Consider the following 19162-nt stretch of genomic DNA (forward strand, 5'->3'; position numbering starts at 1 on the left):
GAGAAGGTTAAAAAAATCAGTTGGGTTTGTTTCCCTGCACTAAAGCGTGCTCACTGAGGTAGCAGGCAAGAACCTGGCCACTGCAAACCCCCTCCCACCCAATCCTGCTGATTCTCTGAAAACTCAACTGCTCGAGTTGTTTTGTTGTCTGACAGACCCTGTTGTCCTTCCATTAGGCCCCCGAAGCTGACTACCTGGAAGCCTGCGTGGTTTCCGTGCTGCAGATTCACGTCACTCAAGCCCCTGGCGACATTCTGGTGTTCCTCACTGGACAGGTAAGGAAGGTCACGGATTCAGGAAACCGGCAGGCTGACTGGATATGTTCCTGCCGGCTCCCGGCAGTGCTGAGCCAGACCTGGTGATCCTGGACAAGCCAATATTACGCTGTGTAAACCCTGGTGCCAGCATTATTTGTGCCGAATCAACCCTGGGGACCATTGAGTGCCTGCGTTTGCTTTCTTTATCTATTCGGTTACGGAACATGGGCATTGCTGGCAGGCCAGCATTTATTGCCCACTCCTAGTCGCCCCTTGAGAAGCTGCCTTCTTGAACCGCTGCAGTCCCTGTGGTGTAGGCACACCCACTGTGCTGTTAGGGAGGGAGTTCCAGGGTTTTGACACAGTGACAGTGAAGGAGTGGTCTATATATTTGCAAATCAGGATGGTGAGTGGCTTGGAGGGGTGGTGTTCCCAGGTATCTGCTGCCCTCGTCCTTCTAAATGGAAGTGGTTATGGGTTTGGATTGTGATGCATAAGGAGCCTTGTCGAGTTCCTGTAGTGCATCTTGCAGTTAGTACACACTGTGCATTGGTGGTGGAGGGAGTGAATGTTTGTGAATGGGGTACAAATCAACCGGGGCTGCTTTGTCCTGGATGATGTAGAGCTTCTCGAGTGTTGTTGAAGCTGCACCCATCCAGGCAAGTGGGGAGAATCCCAGCACACTCCTGACTTGTGCCTTGTGGATGGTGGACAGGCTTTGGGGAGTCAGGGTGCGAGTTACTTACCCCACACTTCCTGGCCTTGTTTGCTTTGTGTTACTCGCAGTGTTCAGTTGTGCTGACAGCTTTGCTTCCTCTGCAGGAGGAGATTGAGACCACTTGTGAGATGTTGCAGGAGCGATGCCGTCGACTGGGCTCCAAGATTGCCGAGCTGCTGGTCCTACCCATTTATGCCAACCTCCCCTCGGACATGCAGGCCAAAATCTTTGAGCCGACCCCGCCTGGTGCCAGGAAGGTGAGGACCAGTCCTACCTCCAAAAAGACCATTTTAAAGTGTTGCTTCTTTAAGGAAAGAGATCTCCTTTTGCTGCATACAGAATTCTAGCAACTCTGTCTTGTGCCTACGCCATTGATGGCAAGATTAATATCCTTCTGGGGCTTAAATAAGAAAAATTATAGGCACTGCTTACAGAGTTTCACAGATGTTAAAACATGGGAACGTAGCGTTGGGTTTGACAGGCAATATGTTGAGAGTTGTTTAAAGTTTATTTATTAGTCATAGGTAAGGCTTACATTAACTCTGCAATGAAGTTACTGTGAAATTCCCCCAGTCGCCACACTCCGGCGCCTGTTCGTGTCAATGCACCCAACCAGTACCTCTCTCCGAATTTGGGAGGAAACTGGAGCAACCGGAGGAAACCCTTGTTTCCCCGTGTGGGAGAGTCTGGGGCCAGGGGGCATAATCTCAGAGTAAGGGGTCATCCATTGAAGACCGAGATGAGGAGGAATTTCTTCTCTGAGGGTAGTGAATGTGTGGAATTCTTTACCACAGAGCGCTGTCGAGACTGGGTCCTTAAGTATATTCACGGCTGAGATAGAGAGAGTTTTAATCAGTAAGGGAATCGAGGGTTATGGGGATAAGGGGGGAAAGTGGAGTTGAGGATCATCACATCAGATCAGTCATGATCTCATTGAATGGCGGAGCAGACTTGATGGGCCGAATGGCCTACTCCTGCTTTGGTCTTGCGGCCTAACCTGGGCGAAGGTCCTTGAATGAAAAATATGGTTTTTTTTAAGTAGCATCTATCATGACCACAGGTCATCCCAAAGCACTTAACAGCCGATAAAGACTTCACTGGAGTGTATTTACTCTCTAAGGTTGGGAAGCACAGCAGCCAGTTAGTGCACAGCAAGCTCCTGTAAGCAGCATTGTGACAATGACTGAATAATGGATATTGGTGATGTTGATTGAAGGATGAGCATTGGGCTGGATGCTGAAAGTTGAAAAGTTTAAAGTTTATTTATTAATCACAAGTATGCTTACATTAACTCTGCAATGAAGTTACTGTGAAATTCCCCCAGTCACCACACTCCGGCACCCGTTCGGGTCAATGCACCTAACCAGCACATCTTTGGACTGTGGGAGGAAACCGGAGCACCCGGAGGAAACCCACGCAGACACAGGGAGAGCGTGCAAACTCCACACAGACAGTGACCCGAGCAGGGAATCGAACCCGGGTCCCTGGCGCTGTGAGACATCAGTGCTAACCACGGCCACTGTGAGGATAGTTCCCCTGCTGTCCTTCAACATGGGGCTGCTTGTGTCCATCATAGAGGACAGACGGGGCTTCGGTTCAACATCTCGGTGTCGGCTCAGACCTTGGGCTCTAGTTTCTCTGGCGTGGGATGTGAAACCCCCTGCTCTTCAGGCTGGGGTGTGAGTATCACCCACTGAACCAGCACAGAAGGTGATCACGAAATAGACAGGTGGGTAGTAAAGATTCAGTTGATGAAGCAGCACAGTAACACAGTGGTTAGCATTGCGGCCTCACAGCACCAGGGACCCGGGCTCAATTCCGGTCTTGGATGACTGTGGAGTTTGCACATTCTCCCTGTGTCTGCGTGGGTTTTCTCCAGGTGCTCCGGTTTCCTCCCACACTCCAACGATATGCAGGTTAGATGGATTGGTCGTGGTAAATGGCCCCTTAGCATCCAAAGATGTATAGGTTAGGAGGATTAGTGGGTTAAATATGTGGGGTTTCGGTGGTGGGCCTGGGTAAGATGCTCTATCGGAGAAATGGTGCAGGTTTGATGGGCTAAATGGCCTCCTTCTGCGCACTGTTGGGATTCTATGAAGGTGGGCATGTTTGGCCAGAGGGAGTGGGCGGGCAGGGGTTGTGGGTTACAGTGTAAATTATTGGGCTTTCTGCTTTCTGTCACAGCTGATAGTTATAAGCCTGCAGACAAGTGAAACACTCGGTGTAGAAAAGGAGATTACTCCTTGGGTCATAACAAACTGCCACCACCGAGTGGCTCTCACCCCAACCGAGTCACGGGCCATTCTGTCCGATGTGCACTGGTTATCTCTCTGGGGGAGACGGTGATGTAGTGGTAATGTCAGTAAAAACAATGCTTGGAAGAGCGAGTTAGCAGTCACATGGTGCCATTCAGGCTAATATCTAGGGGACAGGGATTAAAATCCCACCACTGAGGCTGGTGGAATTTAAATTCAATTCAACAAAGCTGGAATTGAAAAGCTAAACTCAGTCACAGTGACCAATCAGTATCGATTGTCGGAAAACCCCATCCGGTTCACTCATGTCCTTTGGGGGAAGGGAAATCTGCCGTCCTCACCAGGCTTGGCCTATGTGACTCCAGAACAATGTAGTTGACCCTTACTTCTGACGTGGCCTAGCAAGCCACTAGATTGAAGGGCAGTTAGGGATAGCCAACAAATGTTATCTTTTCCAGCAGCACCCACATCCCCGGAGGAATACATTTTCAAAGAAACTAATGAGGGGGTGGGTGGTGATTTCGCTCATCAATAGGTTGCTCATGTTACATAGAAACTAGAAGCAGGAGGAGGCCATTTGGCCCTTCGATCCTGCTCCGCCATTCATTTTCATCATGGCTGATCATCACATTAATATCCTGATCCCCCCTTCCTCCCATATCATAGAAAGCCACAGCACAAACAGGCCCTTCGGCCCACAAGTTGCGCCGATCACATCCCCACCTCTAGGCCTATCTATAGCCCTCAATCCCAATAGAACATAGAAATATCCCAATATCCTTTGATCCCTTCGGCCCCAAGAATTGTATCTAATTTCTTCTTGAAGTCAAACAGCGTTTTGGCCTCAACTACTTTCTGTGGGAGTGAATTCCACACATTCACACCCTCTGGGTGAAGAAATTTCCCCATACCTCAGTTCTAAAAGGTTTACCCCTTATGCTCAACCCCTCGTCCTGGACTCCCCCTTCTTTCTGAATCTACTCTATCTAATCCTGTTAGACTTGTCTGCTGGCTTATAACTATCAGCTGTGACAGAAAGCAGAAAGCCCAATAATTTACACTGTAACCCACAACCCCTGTAAGTTTCTATGAGATCCCCTCTCATTGTTCTAAACTCCAATGAATATAATCCTAACCGACTTAGTCTCTCCTCATATGACAGGCCTGCCATCCCAGGAATCAGCCTGGTAAACCTTCACTGCACTCCCTCTATAGCAAGGACATCCTTCCTCAGATAAGGACACCAAAACTACACACAATATTCCAGCTGTGGCCTCACCAACGCCCTATACAATTGCAGCAAAACATCCTTATCCCTGTACTCAAATCCTCTCACTATGAAGGCCAACATACTACTTACCTTCTTTACTGCCTGCTGTACCTGCACACTTACTTTCAGCGATTGATGCACGAGGGCACCGAGGTCTTGCTGAGTATCTATTTCTTTCAATTTACACACATTCAAGTAATAAATAATGTCTTCCTATTATTGCTACCAAAGTGGATAACCTCACATTTATCCACATTATACTGCATCTGCCATGCAGATGCCCACACCCTCAGCCTGTCCAAATCATGCTGAAGCATCTCTGCATCCTCCTCACAGCCCACCCACCCACCAAACTTTGTATCATCTGCAAAGTTGGAGATAATGCATTCAGTTCTCTCTTCCAAATTATTAATATATAATGTGAATACATAATATATATAATGTTCAAAAACTTTCATCTTGAGAACAGGGAGGGGCATATATAAGAGCACATACCGGATGGCTGTGACTTCCAGACTTGACTAAGGCTGTTCCCAGGGACCCGTGTCTGCACCCTTGCTTCCCTGAATGTGGAACCGCCACTGCAATTGAGCTCAACTTTGTTCTGTTATTGCAATCACTTTTCTCTCACTCTCTTCCCCCTTCTCAGGTTGTCGTAGCCACCAACATTGCAGAGACATCCCTAACGATCGACGGGATCATCTATGTGATTGACCCGGGCTTCTGCAAGCAGAAAAGTTACAATGCGCGCACGGGCATGGAGTCTCTCATCGTCACGCCCTGCTCCAAGGTAAGTACCGTGAGGTGGGTGACTTCCACTTGGTGGAGGGTCCCTGTGTAGAGAGACTGGGGAAGCAGGAGAGGGAATGCAATTCGGAAGAACAGCTGAGCGAAAACGGACTTGCGTTCACTCAGCACCTTGTACAACTCCAGAATGTCCCACATCACAGCTGATGAAGCGTTTTTTAGTCCTGGCAGTGCCTCATTTGCAGACAACAGTGGCAGCGTGATGATGACCACTCATCAGGTACTGTAATGTTGGTTGAGGAATAAATATTGGCTCAGGACTCCAGAGCTAGCCCATCATAGTGTCACAGAATTCTTCACCTCCACCGGAGAGAGCAGATAGGTCCTCAGCTTCACATCTGATCAGCAAATCGGCAGTGCAGCACTCCCTCCGTACTGCACTGGAGGTTAATTTTAGAGCAAATAACTAATTTAAATAAATCAACTAAACCCGGACCAATTAAAGGGGGCAGCTCCTTAAAGGGATACTGCCTGAACCAAAAAGTAAATCGCAAATGAAACTTTAAACATCAAACTGAAGCGTGGTTAAGAGGGTCGATAAGGCACCCCAGTCTCTGCGGTGCCCAACGGGCATGGAGGGCGTCGACGGTGTCAGTAGACTTTGCGTGAACCCTCTCTAGGGATGCCTACTTGTGAATGTAGCCGCGTACTGCACAGGAGGATCAGCCTGGATTGTTCTGTCCCCGCTTTCCCCTCCCTCTCCAGCAGTGCCCTGTGCTTCATTAACTGCAGAGTTACCCGAGGTTGTGATAGATGCTATTTAAAGGTAAGTCTTTCTGTGTGGGGAGGGGTGGAAATAGGAGAGGGCGGCAGAGGGGTGGATGGGGGGTGGGGGGGGGGGGGGGGGTGGGGGGGGGGGGTGGGGGGGGGGGGGGGGTGGTGTGGGAGGGGGTGCCAGCCGAGGGGTTTGGGCGGTGGTGGAGAGAGGAGAGGCTGACAGAGGCGGAGCGGATGGCAGGGAGGTTGGCGGATGGGAGGTGGAGAGACGGAGGGGGGGCTGGCAGAGGGGGAGGAGGAGGCAGCAGGGGGGGGTCGGGGGAACGGCAGGTGGGGGGGGGCAGGGCAAGGCAGGGGAGCCACAGTTAACATCAACAGACATTAAATCTGTTTGAAGCAAGACAAATTGATGTTTAGGGGGGTTGATATAATCCGTGACCAGTACAGGCCTTGCGAGGTAGGCAGCGATTAATGTTATGGTTCCACATCCCCAGTCCTGACCTTTTCCTAGCCATCCAGGGGGGAGTGGGAGGGGGTGGGCGAGAGCCGTTGACCCTCTAACCCTCTTGGCCCTCACCTCCTTTCTGTCCCCAGGCCTCGGCGAACCAGCGAGCTGGCAGGGCTGGCCGCGTGGCAGCGGGGAAGTGCTTCCGTCTCTACACGGCCTGGGCCTTCAAGCACGAGATGGAGGAAACATCCGTCCCGGAAATACAGCGGACAAACCTGGGCAACGTGGTGCTGCTGCTGAAGAGTTTGGGTAAGGAGGTGCCGGGGGAGGGGGGCTTGTTTCTGTGTCGCATCTTCCATAACCTCAAGATGTCTCGAAGTGCTTTACAACGGGCGAGGTCCTTTCTGAGGTGGAGCCACTGCTGTGGAATCCAGCAGCCCACTTTGAGAGATCGCTCGGCCAACTCGAATTACAGGGGAGCTCGGGGAGCCTGTCGTTACCCCATTGCTTTCTCCATGGCAACACCGTAGCCAATCAGAGTCGGCTTCCCAAACAATCAGCCTCCCCTTCTCCTGTGGTACGAGTTGCTGCGATTGCCTGAAATCTGGAATTCTTGCATTTGTGCCGACAGCGTGCAAGAGGAGAACCTTGGACAACGCGTTCCTCTTCTCATCAATCTTCATGCTCTGTCGTTAGTGATGATGGTTGGTGGAGAAATACAGAGCCGAAGACTGGTTCCAAACCACCCCCCTCCCCCCAACCCCCGCTCCTCTTCAAATTGGTGCTTTTCTACATCTTTCTCTCTCTCTCTCAGACAGGGAGAGAGAACAAACAGGGAGAACCTCGGTTTCCCATCTCGTCTGCACCTCCAAAAAGTGCCGGCACTCTTTCAGTGCTTCCCTCGGAAAGTCAGCCCAGGTTTTCTGCTCCAGTGTCCGAGGCGGGAATCGAATTCATGATATTCTGTCTCGGAGGCCAGTGTTCTACCCAGTGAGCCGCCTTAAGGCAGGGCGAAGGGATTTGGGGAAGTGGGGTAAGGATAGAGACCCATAACAACGCCTTTTGGGAGGATGACAGGGGGAAATTGTCACTGGTCTTGCTCGATTTGATTATATTTTGGGTTTTCACACTTCAGGTTCAGTGCTTGATACCAACACCTCAGGGTGAGCCAGCTCCCCATGAATGTGCCTTTTCCAGCCCAGTAGTCAGAGAAATGGAGTGAGCTCAGGCGTTTAGTGAATGAGTAGCCAGTCCAGACTGAGTGTCAGACAGCAACTGATTTGCCAGTCCCTGCCTGGGTCCCTGCCTGGGTTCCTGCCCATGGCTGTTGCTTGCTCAGCACCTCTCCATTTGTCGCCCATCTCTTCGCGCCAGCAGCCCGTTTAACACCCACCCTCTCTGCTCCTTTCAGGGATCAACGACTTGATCCATTTTGATTTCATGGACCCCCCTCCTCACGAGACCCTTGTGCTGGCCTTGGAGCAGCTGTACGCTCTGGGAGCTCTCAACCACCTCGGAGAGCTCACCAAGGTAAGGCTGGGGTGCGCGGGATTGCGTGCTTAGTGAAGACTCTTCCTACCCAGCTCTTCCAAACCTCCCTTTCTTCTCTCTTCCCCCTACACCGCAAATACTCCTTCCCTAACCACTCTTCCTTCTCCTTCACCATATTGCAATCGAGAGTTTCTGTCCATAAGACGTAGGAGCAGAATTAGGCCACTCGGCCCATCAAGTCTGCTCCGCCATTCGATCATGGCTGATATTTTTCTCATCCTCATTCTCCTGCCTTTTCCCTATAACCCCTGATCCCCTTATTAATCAAGAACCTATCTATCACTCTCTTAAAGACACTCAATGACCCGGCCTCCACAGCTTCTGCGGCAAAGAGTTCCACAGATTCACCACTCTCTGGCTGAAGAAATTTCTCCTCATCTCTGTTTTAAAGAATCGTCCCTTTAGCCCGAGGTTGTGCCCTCTGGTTCTAGTTTTTCCTACTAGTGGAAACACCCTCTCCACGTCCACCCTATCCAGTAAGTTTCAATAAGATTCCGCCCTTGTCCTTCTAAACTCTGAGTACAGACCCGGAGTCCTCAACCGTTCCTCATATGACAAACTCTTCATTCCAGGGATCATTCTTGTGAACCTCCTCAGGACCCTTTCCAAGGCTAACACGTCCTTCCTTAGATACGGGGCCCAAAACTGCTCACGATACTCCAAATGGGGTCTGACCTGAGCCTTATACAGCCTCAGAAGTACATCCCTGCTCTTGTATTCTAGCCCTCTCGACATGAAAGCTAACGTTGAATTTGTCCTTTCATGGAATGTTGCCCATCCTTAATTACCCTCGAACTGAACATTTCAGAAGACAGCAGATCCGGAGTCACATGTAGACCAAGCTACGTAAGAACGGCAGATTTCCTTCCATAAAGGGGCATTAATAAACCAGATGTGTCCTTGCACCAATCAACGACGGTTTCATGGTCTCCATTCCTGAGACGAACTTTATATTCCAGATTTCTATCAATTGAATTTAAATTTCTCTAGCTGCCGTGGTGAGATTTGAACCCATGTCCACACGGCATTAGCCTGGGCTTCTGGATTACTATTCCAGTGACATTACCACCAGGCCATCATCTTCCCCTGAATTGCACTATTTTCTACTGCGAACTCGCTCTTTCCAAGAGCTATTAACCACCTCCAGTTGTGCCCTCCTTTCACAACCCGCAAGCTTTAAAACTCAAGCTTGGTGTCAGCTCACTGCAACTTCCAAATCTGTGTCAGCCCTGACACTGTGCTGAGAATTTAATCCATCTGCGTCATTGCATTGTTTTGTATACCTCAAAGAGATCTCCTTAGCTCCACACATTCCCCCATCGAGTTCCTCAATGTATAGTCGGGGCAGCATGGTGGCACAGTAGTTAGCACCACTGCCTCACACAGCCAGGGGCACAGGTTCAATTCCAGTCTCGGTCACTGTCTGTGTGGAGTTTGCACATTCTCCCCGTGTCTGCGTGGGTTTCCTCCGGGTGCTCCGGTTTCCTCCCACAGTCCAAAGATGTGCGGGTTAGGTGGATTGGCCATGATAAATAGTCCCTAGTATCAGGGGGATTAGCAGGGTAAATGTGTGGGGGTTGCAGGAATAGGGTCTGGGTGGGATTGTGGTCGATTCAGAATCGATGGGCCGAATGGCTTCCCTCTGTACTGTAGGGGTTCTGAGTCCAACATCATTCCTCCCCTGCTCCTGCTTTGCCTGCCACCACCTCCCCTGCTCTTGATCCTGATGTCCAGCGCTATTCTCTTACGTCCTGTTCTCCCTAACGTTCCTTGTCTCTATAACGTTCCCTGTCTCTGTTGTTCCAGCTTGGTCGCAGGATGGCGGAGCTCCCTGTGGATCCCATGCTGTCCAAAATGATCCTGGCCTCTGAGAAGTAAGTAATGATCAACGCGGGTTAGCACAACGGGGAAGAGAGAGAAATGGCCAAAGGTCTGAGTGAGGCTTGTTCCTCTATCGGCCTGACTCTCTCAGTTGAGTGACCCTCTATCCCCAGCACCACCCCATGTTGTCTCGGCAACCCTCCTCACAAATCAACTCCTCTTGTTAATGTTGCTTTGACTTAATTAAAATCAGTTTGGTTTTTAATCATTGGCCAGGAATAATCTTTTTTTAACTTTACCTGTATTGTTTAATTTAAAAAAAAAACACCTCAATAACGTCACCTCCACGGCCACTATCACAGCTCTGAATGATTATTAGGTTTCTCCAGCCATCACAACTCATCCCACTCAGACTTGAAATTGGTGTCATACAGCGGCTAATACTGTGAACAGGCTGTTGACACAGACTCCCGTGCACTCATTGCCACTCTGCTGTCCCCACAGGTACCAATGCTCAGAGGAGATCCTAACTATCGCAGCCATGCTGTCTGTCAACAACGCCATTTTCTACCGACCCAAAGACAAGGTGGTGCATGCAGACAATGCACGCATGAACTTCTTCCTGCCTGGTGGAGACCACATGGTGCTGCTGAATGTCTATACACAGGTGAGGGAATACCAAACTGTCAGGTCGGTGTAAATCTCTCCACATTTATGAGCTATGTAATTCCCCCCGTATTCGGGGGCTGTGTAATTCCCCCCGTATTCGGGGGCTGTGTAATCCCCCTGTATTCGGGGGCTGTGTAATTCCCCCTGTATTCGGGGGCTGTGTAATTCCCCCTGTATTCGGGGACTGTGTAATTCCCCCTGTATTCGGGGACTGTGTAATTCCCCCTGTATTCGGGGACTGTGTAATTCCCCCTGTATTCGGGGACTGTGTAATTCCCCCTGTATTCGGGGACTGTGTAATTCCCCCTGTATTCGGGGACTGTGTAATTCCCCCTGTATTCGGGGACTGTGTAATTCCCCCTGTATTCGGGGACTGTGTAATTCCCCCTGTATTCGGGGACTGTGTAATTCCCCCTGTATTCGGATACTGTGTAATTCCCCCTGTATTCGGGGACTGTGTAATTCCCCCTGTATTCGGGGACTCTGTAATTCCCCCTGGGCTGTGTAAATCTGTTGGTATTCGGGGCTGTGTAATTCCCCCTGTATTTGGGGACTGTGTACCTCTCCCTGTATTCAGGGGCTGTGTAAATCTGTTTGTGTTTGAGGATCGTGTAAACCTTTCCTTCCCTTTCCTGCCTCCACTCCCCCGGACTGCAGTGGGTTGAAAGCGCCTATTCAACGCAGTGGTGTTATGAGAACTTCATTCAATTTCGTTCCATGAGGAGAGCGCGGGATGTGCGGGAGCAGCTGGAGGGTCTGATGGAGAGGATTGAGGTTGAAATGAAATCTTCTGCTGGTGATAACATCCTGATCCGCAAGGTGAGTGTGTGGGTTAGAAACAACGGCTCACTGGGCCCCAGTATCTCGCTGTAAACAACTGCACCCATGGTCAGAGTGGGAGCAAGAGTCAGGAGCATAAGAATGGAAGAGACCAGACAGTTCTTTGAGACATTCAATTAGACCGTGGCTGATTCAAACGACCAACTTGGGTCCGTAACCATTAAAACCTTCGTTCAATCTCGGTCCTGAAATTTGCAGTGGAGCTCCAGCCTCCGCAGTTTGGAGCCAGAGCGGCAAAACCTTTTGTGTGAAGAGGTGCTTCCTCATGTCATCTCTGAAGGGCCAAGCGCTGGTTTGCAGGTCATTCCCCTGAATTCTGAACCTTTGCACCAGATCCCAATCTGCCCTGTAGATTCCTTTAATAATCCTAACCATCCTGACATTATCGTGAGGACATATTACCCCTCCCCTCCCACTTCCCTCTTAATTAAGTGGCAGGGAGGAGGGAGTTGGTCCCTATTGGGAGGAGGGAGCTGGTCCCTGTTGGGGGAATGGGGAGCTGGTCCCTGTTGGGGGAATGGGGAGCTGGCCCCTGTTGGGGGAATGGGGAGCTGGCCCCCTGTTGGGGGAATGGGGAGCTGGCCCCTGTAGGGGGAATGGGGAGCTGGCCCCTGTAGGGGGAATGGGGAGCTGGCCCCTGTTGGGGGAATGGGGAGCTGGTCCCTGTAGGGGGAATGGGGAGCTGGCCCCTGTTGGGGGAATGGGGAGCTGGCCCCTGTTGGGGGAATGGGGAGCTGGCCCCCTGTTGGGGGAATGGGGAGCTGGCCCCTGTAGGGGGAATGGGGAGCTGGCCCCTGTTGGGGGAATGGGGAGCTGGCCCCTGTTGAGGGAATGGGGAGCTGGCCCCTGTTGGGGGAATGGGGAGCTGGCCCCTGTTGGGGGAATGGGGAGCTGGCCCCTGTTGGGGGATGGGGAGCTGGTCCCTGTTGGGGGATGGGGAGCTGGTCCCTGTTATTGAGGGTGTGGGGAGAATGTGGTCTTTGAGGTTCCGGTGAGGGGGTGGGCCTGTCATTGAGGGGATGGGGAGCCAGGAGGATGTGGTCCCATTAGTGGAGATCCAAGCAGAGGCCTGTCCCTGTCCACTTGGGGGTGAAAGAGGCTGTTTGGGAGCACCCTGTCTCTTCAGGTGGATCTGATGATGCCAGGCTGTGATAAACTGCAGAACCGGATCACATTCCGGTCGAAAGTGCACTGCTCCGATTTGTGCAGAGTTTGGGGAGCGGTGAATGTACCACCATTTTGTACCCATCTCTAGCCGGGTTGCCAACTGCAGATCTGTCTAGCTCCACACAGGACTGGTGTGAAATATTTGCCCCAATCCCAGAGTTTCACATGAACATTCTATCCCGCAGCAGTCCGACTGGAATTGGGGTTCTTATCGGATGCGGCGGTTATAGTGACAACTTGATGTGAATTCCTATCGGCCAGTCTGGCATGGTACCGGAGATGAGGCACTCAGGTGGATGAAGGGATTGGAGAAGTGGTGACCGTTCTCCTGAGGGCAGAGAAGCTTCCGGAATGATTTGATCGAGGTGTTCAAAATCATGAGGGGTTTCGATCAAATAAATAAAGGAGTGGGAGTGGTGGGGGAGCGGTGGTGTGTCGGTTAGCAGAGGACGCAGCGTTAAGGTAAACGGACAAGGAACCAGAGGGCAAGATGCTCATGTTGTTCTGCTTTAGAGTTGTGATCCGAAATGCGCTGTCTGATGGGGCTGTGGAGGTAGATTCAATCTAGCTTTTAGTCACAAGTTGGATGAATACTCGGAAAGGATAGGTTTTGCCAGGTGGTGGGGGGAGGGGGAGGGGGGGTGCGGGGCGGGGAGTACTGGGTGGGTGGGGGGGGGGGGGGGGGGGGTGAGGCCAATGGGGAAAATTGGATAGATCTACCAAAGTGCCAGCACAGGTATGAAGGGCAGATTGGCCTCTTCCTGAGCTGTACAGTTCTGTGAAACCTCACCAAGGCAATGGGTTTGAAATTGGATTCAATAAACATGTCCACCTGGGAAGACGGGTGTGTCTTTACGGTGGTTGGAAATTCCAGCAGTGTTCTCACGTACAGCTCTTCACCCCTCAAGGCCATCACCGCCGGCTTCTTCTACCACACGGCCCGGCTCACCCGCACCGGCTACAAGACGGTGAAGCACCAGCAGGCAGTCTACATTCACCCCAACAGCAGCCTGTTCGAGGATCAGCCCCGGTGGCTCATCTACCACGAGCTCGTCTTCACCACAAAGGAGTTCATGAGACAGGTACAGTTTCCCTCTCCCTCTCTATTTACCGGTTCCCGCGCTCTACACAGGAACCTTCAAGGTGCTGACTGACTTTGGCGTCTCACCCAGCAATAAAGAAGGCAAATGGTATGTTGACTTTCATAGCGAGAGGATTTGAGTGTAGGGATAAGGATGTTTTGCTGCAATTCTACAGGGCATTGGTGAGGCCACACCTGGAGTATTGTGTGCAGTTTTGGTGTCCTTATCTGAGGAAGGATGTCCTTGCTTATAGAGGGAGCGCAGCGAAGGTTTACCAGGCTGATTCCTGGGATGGCAGGTCTGTCATATGAGGAGAGACTAAAGATTGTGTTCATTGTAGTTCAGAAGAGTGAGAGGGGATCGGATAGAAACTTATAAGATTCTAACAGGGTGAGACAGACTAGATTCAGAAAGAATGTTCCCGATGGTGGGGGAGCCTAGAGCGAGGGGATCATAGATTGAGGATACGTTTTAGGACTGAACTGAGGAGAAATTTCTTCACCCAGAGGACGGTGAATGTGTGGAATTCACGACCACAGGAAGTAGTTGAGGCCAAAACATTGTCTGATTTCAAGAAGAAATTAGATATAGCTCTTGGGGGTAAAGGGATCAAGGGATATGGGGGGAAGGGGGGATCAGGATATTGAATTTGATGATCAGCTATGATCAAAATGAATCACAGAGCAGGCTCGAAGGGCCGAATGGCCTCCTGCACTGTAGGGATTTTATGATTGTACGGCTGAATTAGTGACCTGCGAGAAATCACCTCCATCTTCAGCAAAGTCGTGGCTGCGTTTGATCTTTCACAGCCACCTGGGAGGGCCTTCCACTTAATGTCCCTTCCGGAATGGCGTAGCCCCCCCCCCCCCCGCCCCCCCGGCACTGCCGCTGTCCCTCAGCGCCACACAGGGAGCATCAGCCAGGAATCTATCTGTCCCTGGGAGTGGGACCTGAACCCACCATGTTCGAGAGCATTGCGCTGCCCATGGCTGACACCCTGTAAGGCAGCAGACATAGCAAATGGAGGTGAGTTTGCTCCCTTATTGATGGAGCCTTAGGATGGCCTTGTCATCTTCTCTATTTGTAATGAGTCAGTTCCCCCTTCTCCCCATGCTACCCCACCCCCAACACTCTACCCCCAACACTGTACACCCCCTCCCCTTTCCCCACTGAGCGTACCACCCCCTGTACCTGGCTATAGATTGAAAGAGGGGAAATATGCGAGGAGACCTGGGTGTCCTCATACACCAGTCACTGAAAGTAAGCATGCATGTGTAGCAGGTGTAAAGAAGGCCAATAGTCTGTTGGCCTTCATAGCGAGAGGATCTGAGTGCAGGAACAGTGTGCAGAGAAGATTTACCAGATTGATCCCTGGGATGGTGGGACTGAGCAATGAGGAGAGACTGAGTGCATTCAGACTAAATTCACTGAAGTTTAGAAGAATGAGGAGGCAGAATCTCATAGAAACATAAATTCTAACAGGACTCGACAGGGTAGATGCAGGAAGGGTGTTCGGAACTAGGGGTCACAGTCTGAGGACTCGGGGTAAACCTTTTAGGACGGAGATGAGAAGAAATTTCTTCACCCAGAGAGTGGTGAGCTTGTGGAATTCATTACCACAGAAAGTAGTTGAGGCCAAAACATTGTATGTTTTGAAGACTGAGTTAGATGTAGCTCTTGGGGCGAAGAGGATCAAAAGACATGCTGGGGAAAGCAAAAGGAGATTACTGAGTTGGAGAATCATCCATGATCATAATAAAGGGTAGAGTAGCCTCAAAGGGCTGAAAGTAGCCTGCTCCTGTTTTCTATGTTTCTATCAATCTCCCTGTCTGCACAGTGCTGCGTACCTTTAAACTCCGTGTGTCCGTCTCACATCTGCCCTTCCGTCCCAGGTGATCGAGATCGACAGTGGCTGGCTCCTGGAGGTCGCTCCCCACTACTACAAGTCCAAAGAGCTGCAGGACGCAGCCAACAAGAAGATGCCGAAGAAGGTGGGGAAGGCCCGGGAGGAGCTGGGCTGAGGGAAGGTGAGGGTGGACCGCTGGGATCAAACGGCTGTGCCAGGAATGTGAGCAGCGTGTGTGTGTGCGCGCGCTGCCCCCTTCTTCACCTCCATCCCAGGGCAGTTCCACTTCACACTCGGACTTCCGTGTCACTGCTCCCCGATTTGGTTCGTTACACACAGATGGACAATGTGTGGATCATACGGTTTTGCCGGCGTTACCGGGATTGCATTTTGACACTGGTCGGATTGCACTGGAAGGAGCGTTTCTCGTCCCTGTGAGGAATCTCCGTCGCTCCAGCCGGTGACGGCTCGGGACTTGGTGGAGAACTCCTGTGTCGACAATCACTCCCGCCTCACCCTGGCCGGTTTGGGCTCCTGCCGTCATCACTGCGACGGATCAGAGGTGCCGTCAAAATAACCAAACGAGGAAAGTTACCGATTTAAAAAGCTCGGTTGTTTACGGAGCCTGTGCTGGGAGCCGTCGCCACAGGGCTTGGTTCAGTTACAACCTGCAGCACTGACTGTTTCTCAGGGGGTTGTGCAGTGCGAGATGCCTGCAGCTGTCTCGACCAGCCTCTTATTGGGGTTTCAAATAAAGTTTGGCATTTGTATATAAAACACATTTGGAGCTTGTGTCTTTCTTTAAGATCTGTACCCTCTGTACTTGCAATAGAGTTTTCCTAATGCTGTAATCATTGATTCCCTTCGGAGCCTATAGTCAGTGTGTTTCAATGACAGAGCCGAGAGGCCTAGTCACTGGATTCTGTCAGGGAGCCTTTTTTATTATTCATTCGTGGGACATGGGCACTGCTGGTTGGCCAGCATTTATCACCCGTGTCTCGTTACCCTTGAACTGAGTGGCTCGCTCAGACCTTTTAGAGGTCAGTTGAGAGTCAACCACATTGCTGTGGCTCTGGAATCACATGTAGGCCAGACCGGGTAAGGACGGCAGATTTCCCTCCCGAAAGAGGGATGGGTTTTTCCGATAATCGACAATGGTTTCATGGTCATTGGTAGATTTTTAATTCCAAATTTTGTTTTGTTGAATTCAGATTCCACCATCTGCCATGGCGGGATTCGAACCCGGGCCCCAGAACATGAGCTGAGTTTCTGGATTAATAGTGTCGCGGTAATACCACTAGGCCATCGCCTCCCCTATTGTCAGTTTCATTACTGCAGTCAAGTGAGCCTTGATAGAATGTGCTAGGACCGTACACAGTTGGGACATCATTCATCTGATACTGCCAGCATCTTTGTCACTTACCCTGAATGCAGGTGCTCCCATGAGAGCATAAGACACAGTTCAGCAAGGTTTGGGCTGGAGACTAACAGCAGGGATGACGAGGTGGAATGTAGGACAGTGATAGGGAGTGATGTGATGAGGGCTCACATGCTAGAGGGTCTGAGGGAGGGGATTGGGGACGATTGGGGTCAATATGAAGAGTGGATCAGAATGTGGTTGATAAGGGAGTATTGGGATTATGGAGAGATTCATAGGATGTACGAGAACGTGAAGGTTAATTAAGCGAATTAACTCAGTAAATAAGGCTTGTGGGAAGCCCTGTAGACCTATGGAGGTAGTCGAAGATTGGGATGGCATGGTGGCACAGTGGTTAGCACAGCTGACTGCCAGGGACCTGGGTTCACAGAATCACAGAATACTACAGCTCAGAAAAGCCCTTTGGCCCATTGAGTCTGCGTCGACGCATGAAAGGCCCTGACCTAATCCCACTTGCCAGCAGTTGGCCCATAGCCTTGAATGTTATGGTGTGCCAAGTACTCATCCAGGTACTTTTTAAAGGATGTGAGGATCCCACCTCCACCACCCTCCCAAGCAGTGCATTCCAGACATTCACCAATCTGAGTAAAAAAAGTGTTTCCTCAAATCCCCACTAAACCTCCCACCCTTCACTTTTAACTTGTGTCCCCTCATAACTGACCCTTCAACTAAGGGGAACAGCTGCTCCTTATCCACTCTGACCATGCCCCTCATAATCTTGAACGTCTCAATCAGGTCGCCCCTCAGTCTTCTCTGCTCCAGAGAAAACAAGCCAATCCAACCCCTCTTTATAACTTAAATGTTTCACCCCAGGCAACATCCTGGTGAATCTCCTCTACACCCTCTTCAGTGCGTTCAAATTTTTCCTATAATGTGGTGACCAGAACTGCACACAGTAATGTCGCTGTGGCCTCACCAAAGTTCTATACAACTCCATCATCCATACCCTGATTGATAAAGGCGAGTGTGCCATATGCCTTTTTGGCCACCTTATTATAAATGCGAAGTGATGCATTTTGGTAGAACTAACGTAGGGGGGAGCTATACGATAAATGGCAGAACCATAAAGGGTGTGGATACGTAGAGGGACCTGGGTTGCAAGTCCACAGATCCTTGAAGGTGACGTCACAGGTGGAGAAGGTGGTGAATAAGGCATATGGCATGCTTGCCTTTATAGGACGGGGCATAGAGTATAAAAGTTGGGGTCCGATTTTGCAGTTGTATAGAACGTTGGTATGGCCGCATTTGGAATACTGCGCCCAGTTCTGGTCGCCACACTACCAGAAGGACGTGGAGGCTTTAGAGCGAGTGCAGAGGAGGTTTACCAGGATGTTGCCTGGTATGGAAGGGCTTAGTTATGAGGAGAGATTCGGTAAACTGGGGTTGTTCTCTCAGGAAAGACGGAGGATCAGGGGTGACCAAAGAGAGGTGTATAAAATTATGAAAGGAATAGATAGGGTGAACGGTGGGAAGCTTTTTCCCAGGTTGGTGGTGACGTTCACGAGTGGTCATAGTTTCAAGGTGAGGGGGGGTGAGGTTTAACACGGATATCAGAAGGACGTATTTTACACAGAGGGTGGTGGGTGCCTGGAATGCGCTGCCGGGCAAGGTGGTGGAGGCGGACACACTGGGAACGTTTAAGACTTATCTAGATAGCCACATGAATGGAGTGGAAATGGAGGGATACAAAAGAATGGTCTAGTTTGGACCAGGGAGCGGTGTGGGCTTGGAGAGCCAAAGGGCCTGTTCCTGTGCTGTATTGTTCTTTGTCTTTGTTATTAACCTGCCTTTCCGCCTTCAGAGAGCTATGGATAGACACACCAATTCCAGGCTCGGGTCACTGTCTGTGTGGAGCCTGCACATTCTCCCTGTGTCTGTGTGGGTATTCCGGGTGCTCAGGTTTCCTCCCACAGTCCAAAGTTGTGCGGGTTAGGTTGGTTGGCCATGTTAAATTGCCCCTAGTCTCTGGGGGGACTAGCAAGTGCAAATGGGGATTACGGGGATAGGGCTTGAGTGGGTTTGTGGTTGGTGCAGACTTGATGGGCCGAATGGCCGCCTCCTATGCTGAAAAAGTTTGTTTATTTATTAGTCAGAAGTAAGGCTTACATTAACACTGCAATTAAGTTACTGTGAAATTCTCCTTGTCACCACACTCTGGCACCTGTTTGGGTCAATGCACCTCACCAGCACGTCTTTCAGACTGTGGGAAGAAACCCGAGCACCCGGAGGAAACCCACGCAGACACGAGGAGAGAATGTGCAAACTTCACACAGTGA

General features: G+C 50.8%; 1 protein-coding gene across 3 annotated transcripts in view; it reads left to right on the plus strand.

Annotated features, from left to right (window-relative positions):
* The window catches only part of LOC144496874 (pre-mRNA-splicing factor ATP-dependent RNA helicase DHX16-like), a 36994-nt gene extending 20773 nt beyond the window's left edge, over nt 1-16221 (plus strand). For all 3 annotated transcript variants that reach the window (XM_078217452.1, XM_078217453.1, XM_078217454.1), the window contains 10 exons: nt 177-275; nt 1080-1232; nt 5150-5290; nt 6619-6781; nt 7884-8002; nt 9830-9897; nt 10349-10511; nt 11171-11332; nt 13429-13602; nt 15495-16221. In XM_078217452.1, the coding sequence (XP_078073578.1) occupies nt 177-275; nt 1080-1232; nt 5150-5290; nt 6619-6781; nt 7884-8002; nt 9830-9897; nt 10349-10511; nt 11171-11332; nt 13429-13602; nt 15495-15623 (1371 nt within the window). In that variant the 3' untranslated portion in view covers nt 15624-16221. The remainder of the gene's footprint in view (nt 1-176; nt 276-1079; nt 1233-5149; nt 5291-6618; nt 6782-7883; nt 8003-9829; nt 9898-10348; nt 10512-11170; nt 11333-13428; nt 13603-15494) is intronic.
* Nucleotides 16222-19162: the final 2941 nt, after the last annotated feature.

Source organism: Mustelus asterias, chromosome 8, assembly GCF_964213995.1.
Source record: "Mustelus asterias chromosome 8, sMusAst1.hap1.1, whole genome shotgun sequence".
Lineage (NCBI taxonomy): Eukaryota > Metazoa > Chordata > Chondrichthyes > Carcharhiniformes > Triakidae > Mustelus > Mustelus asterias.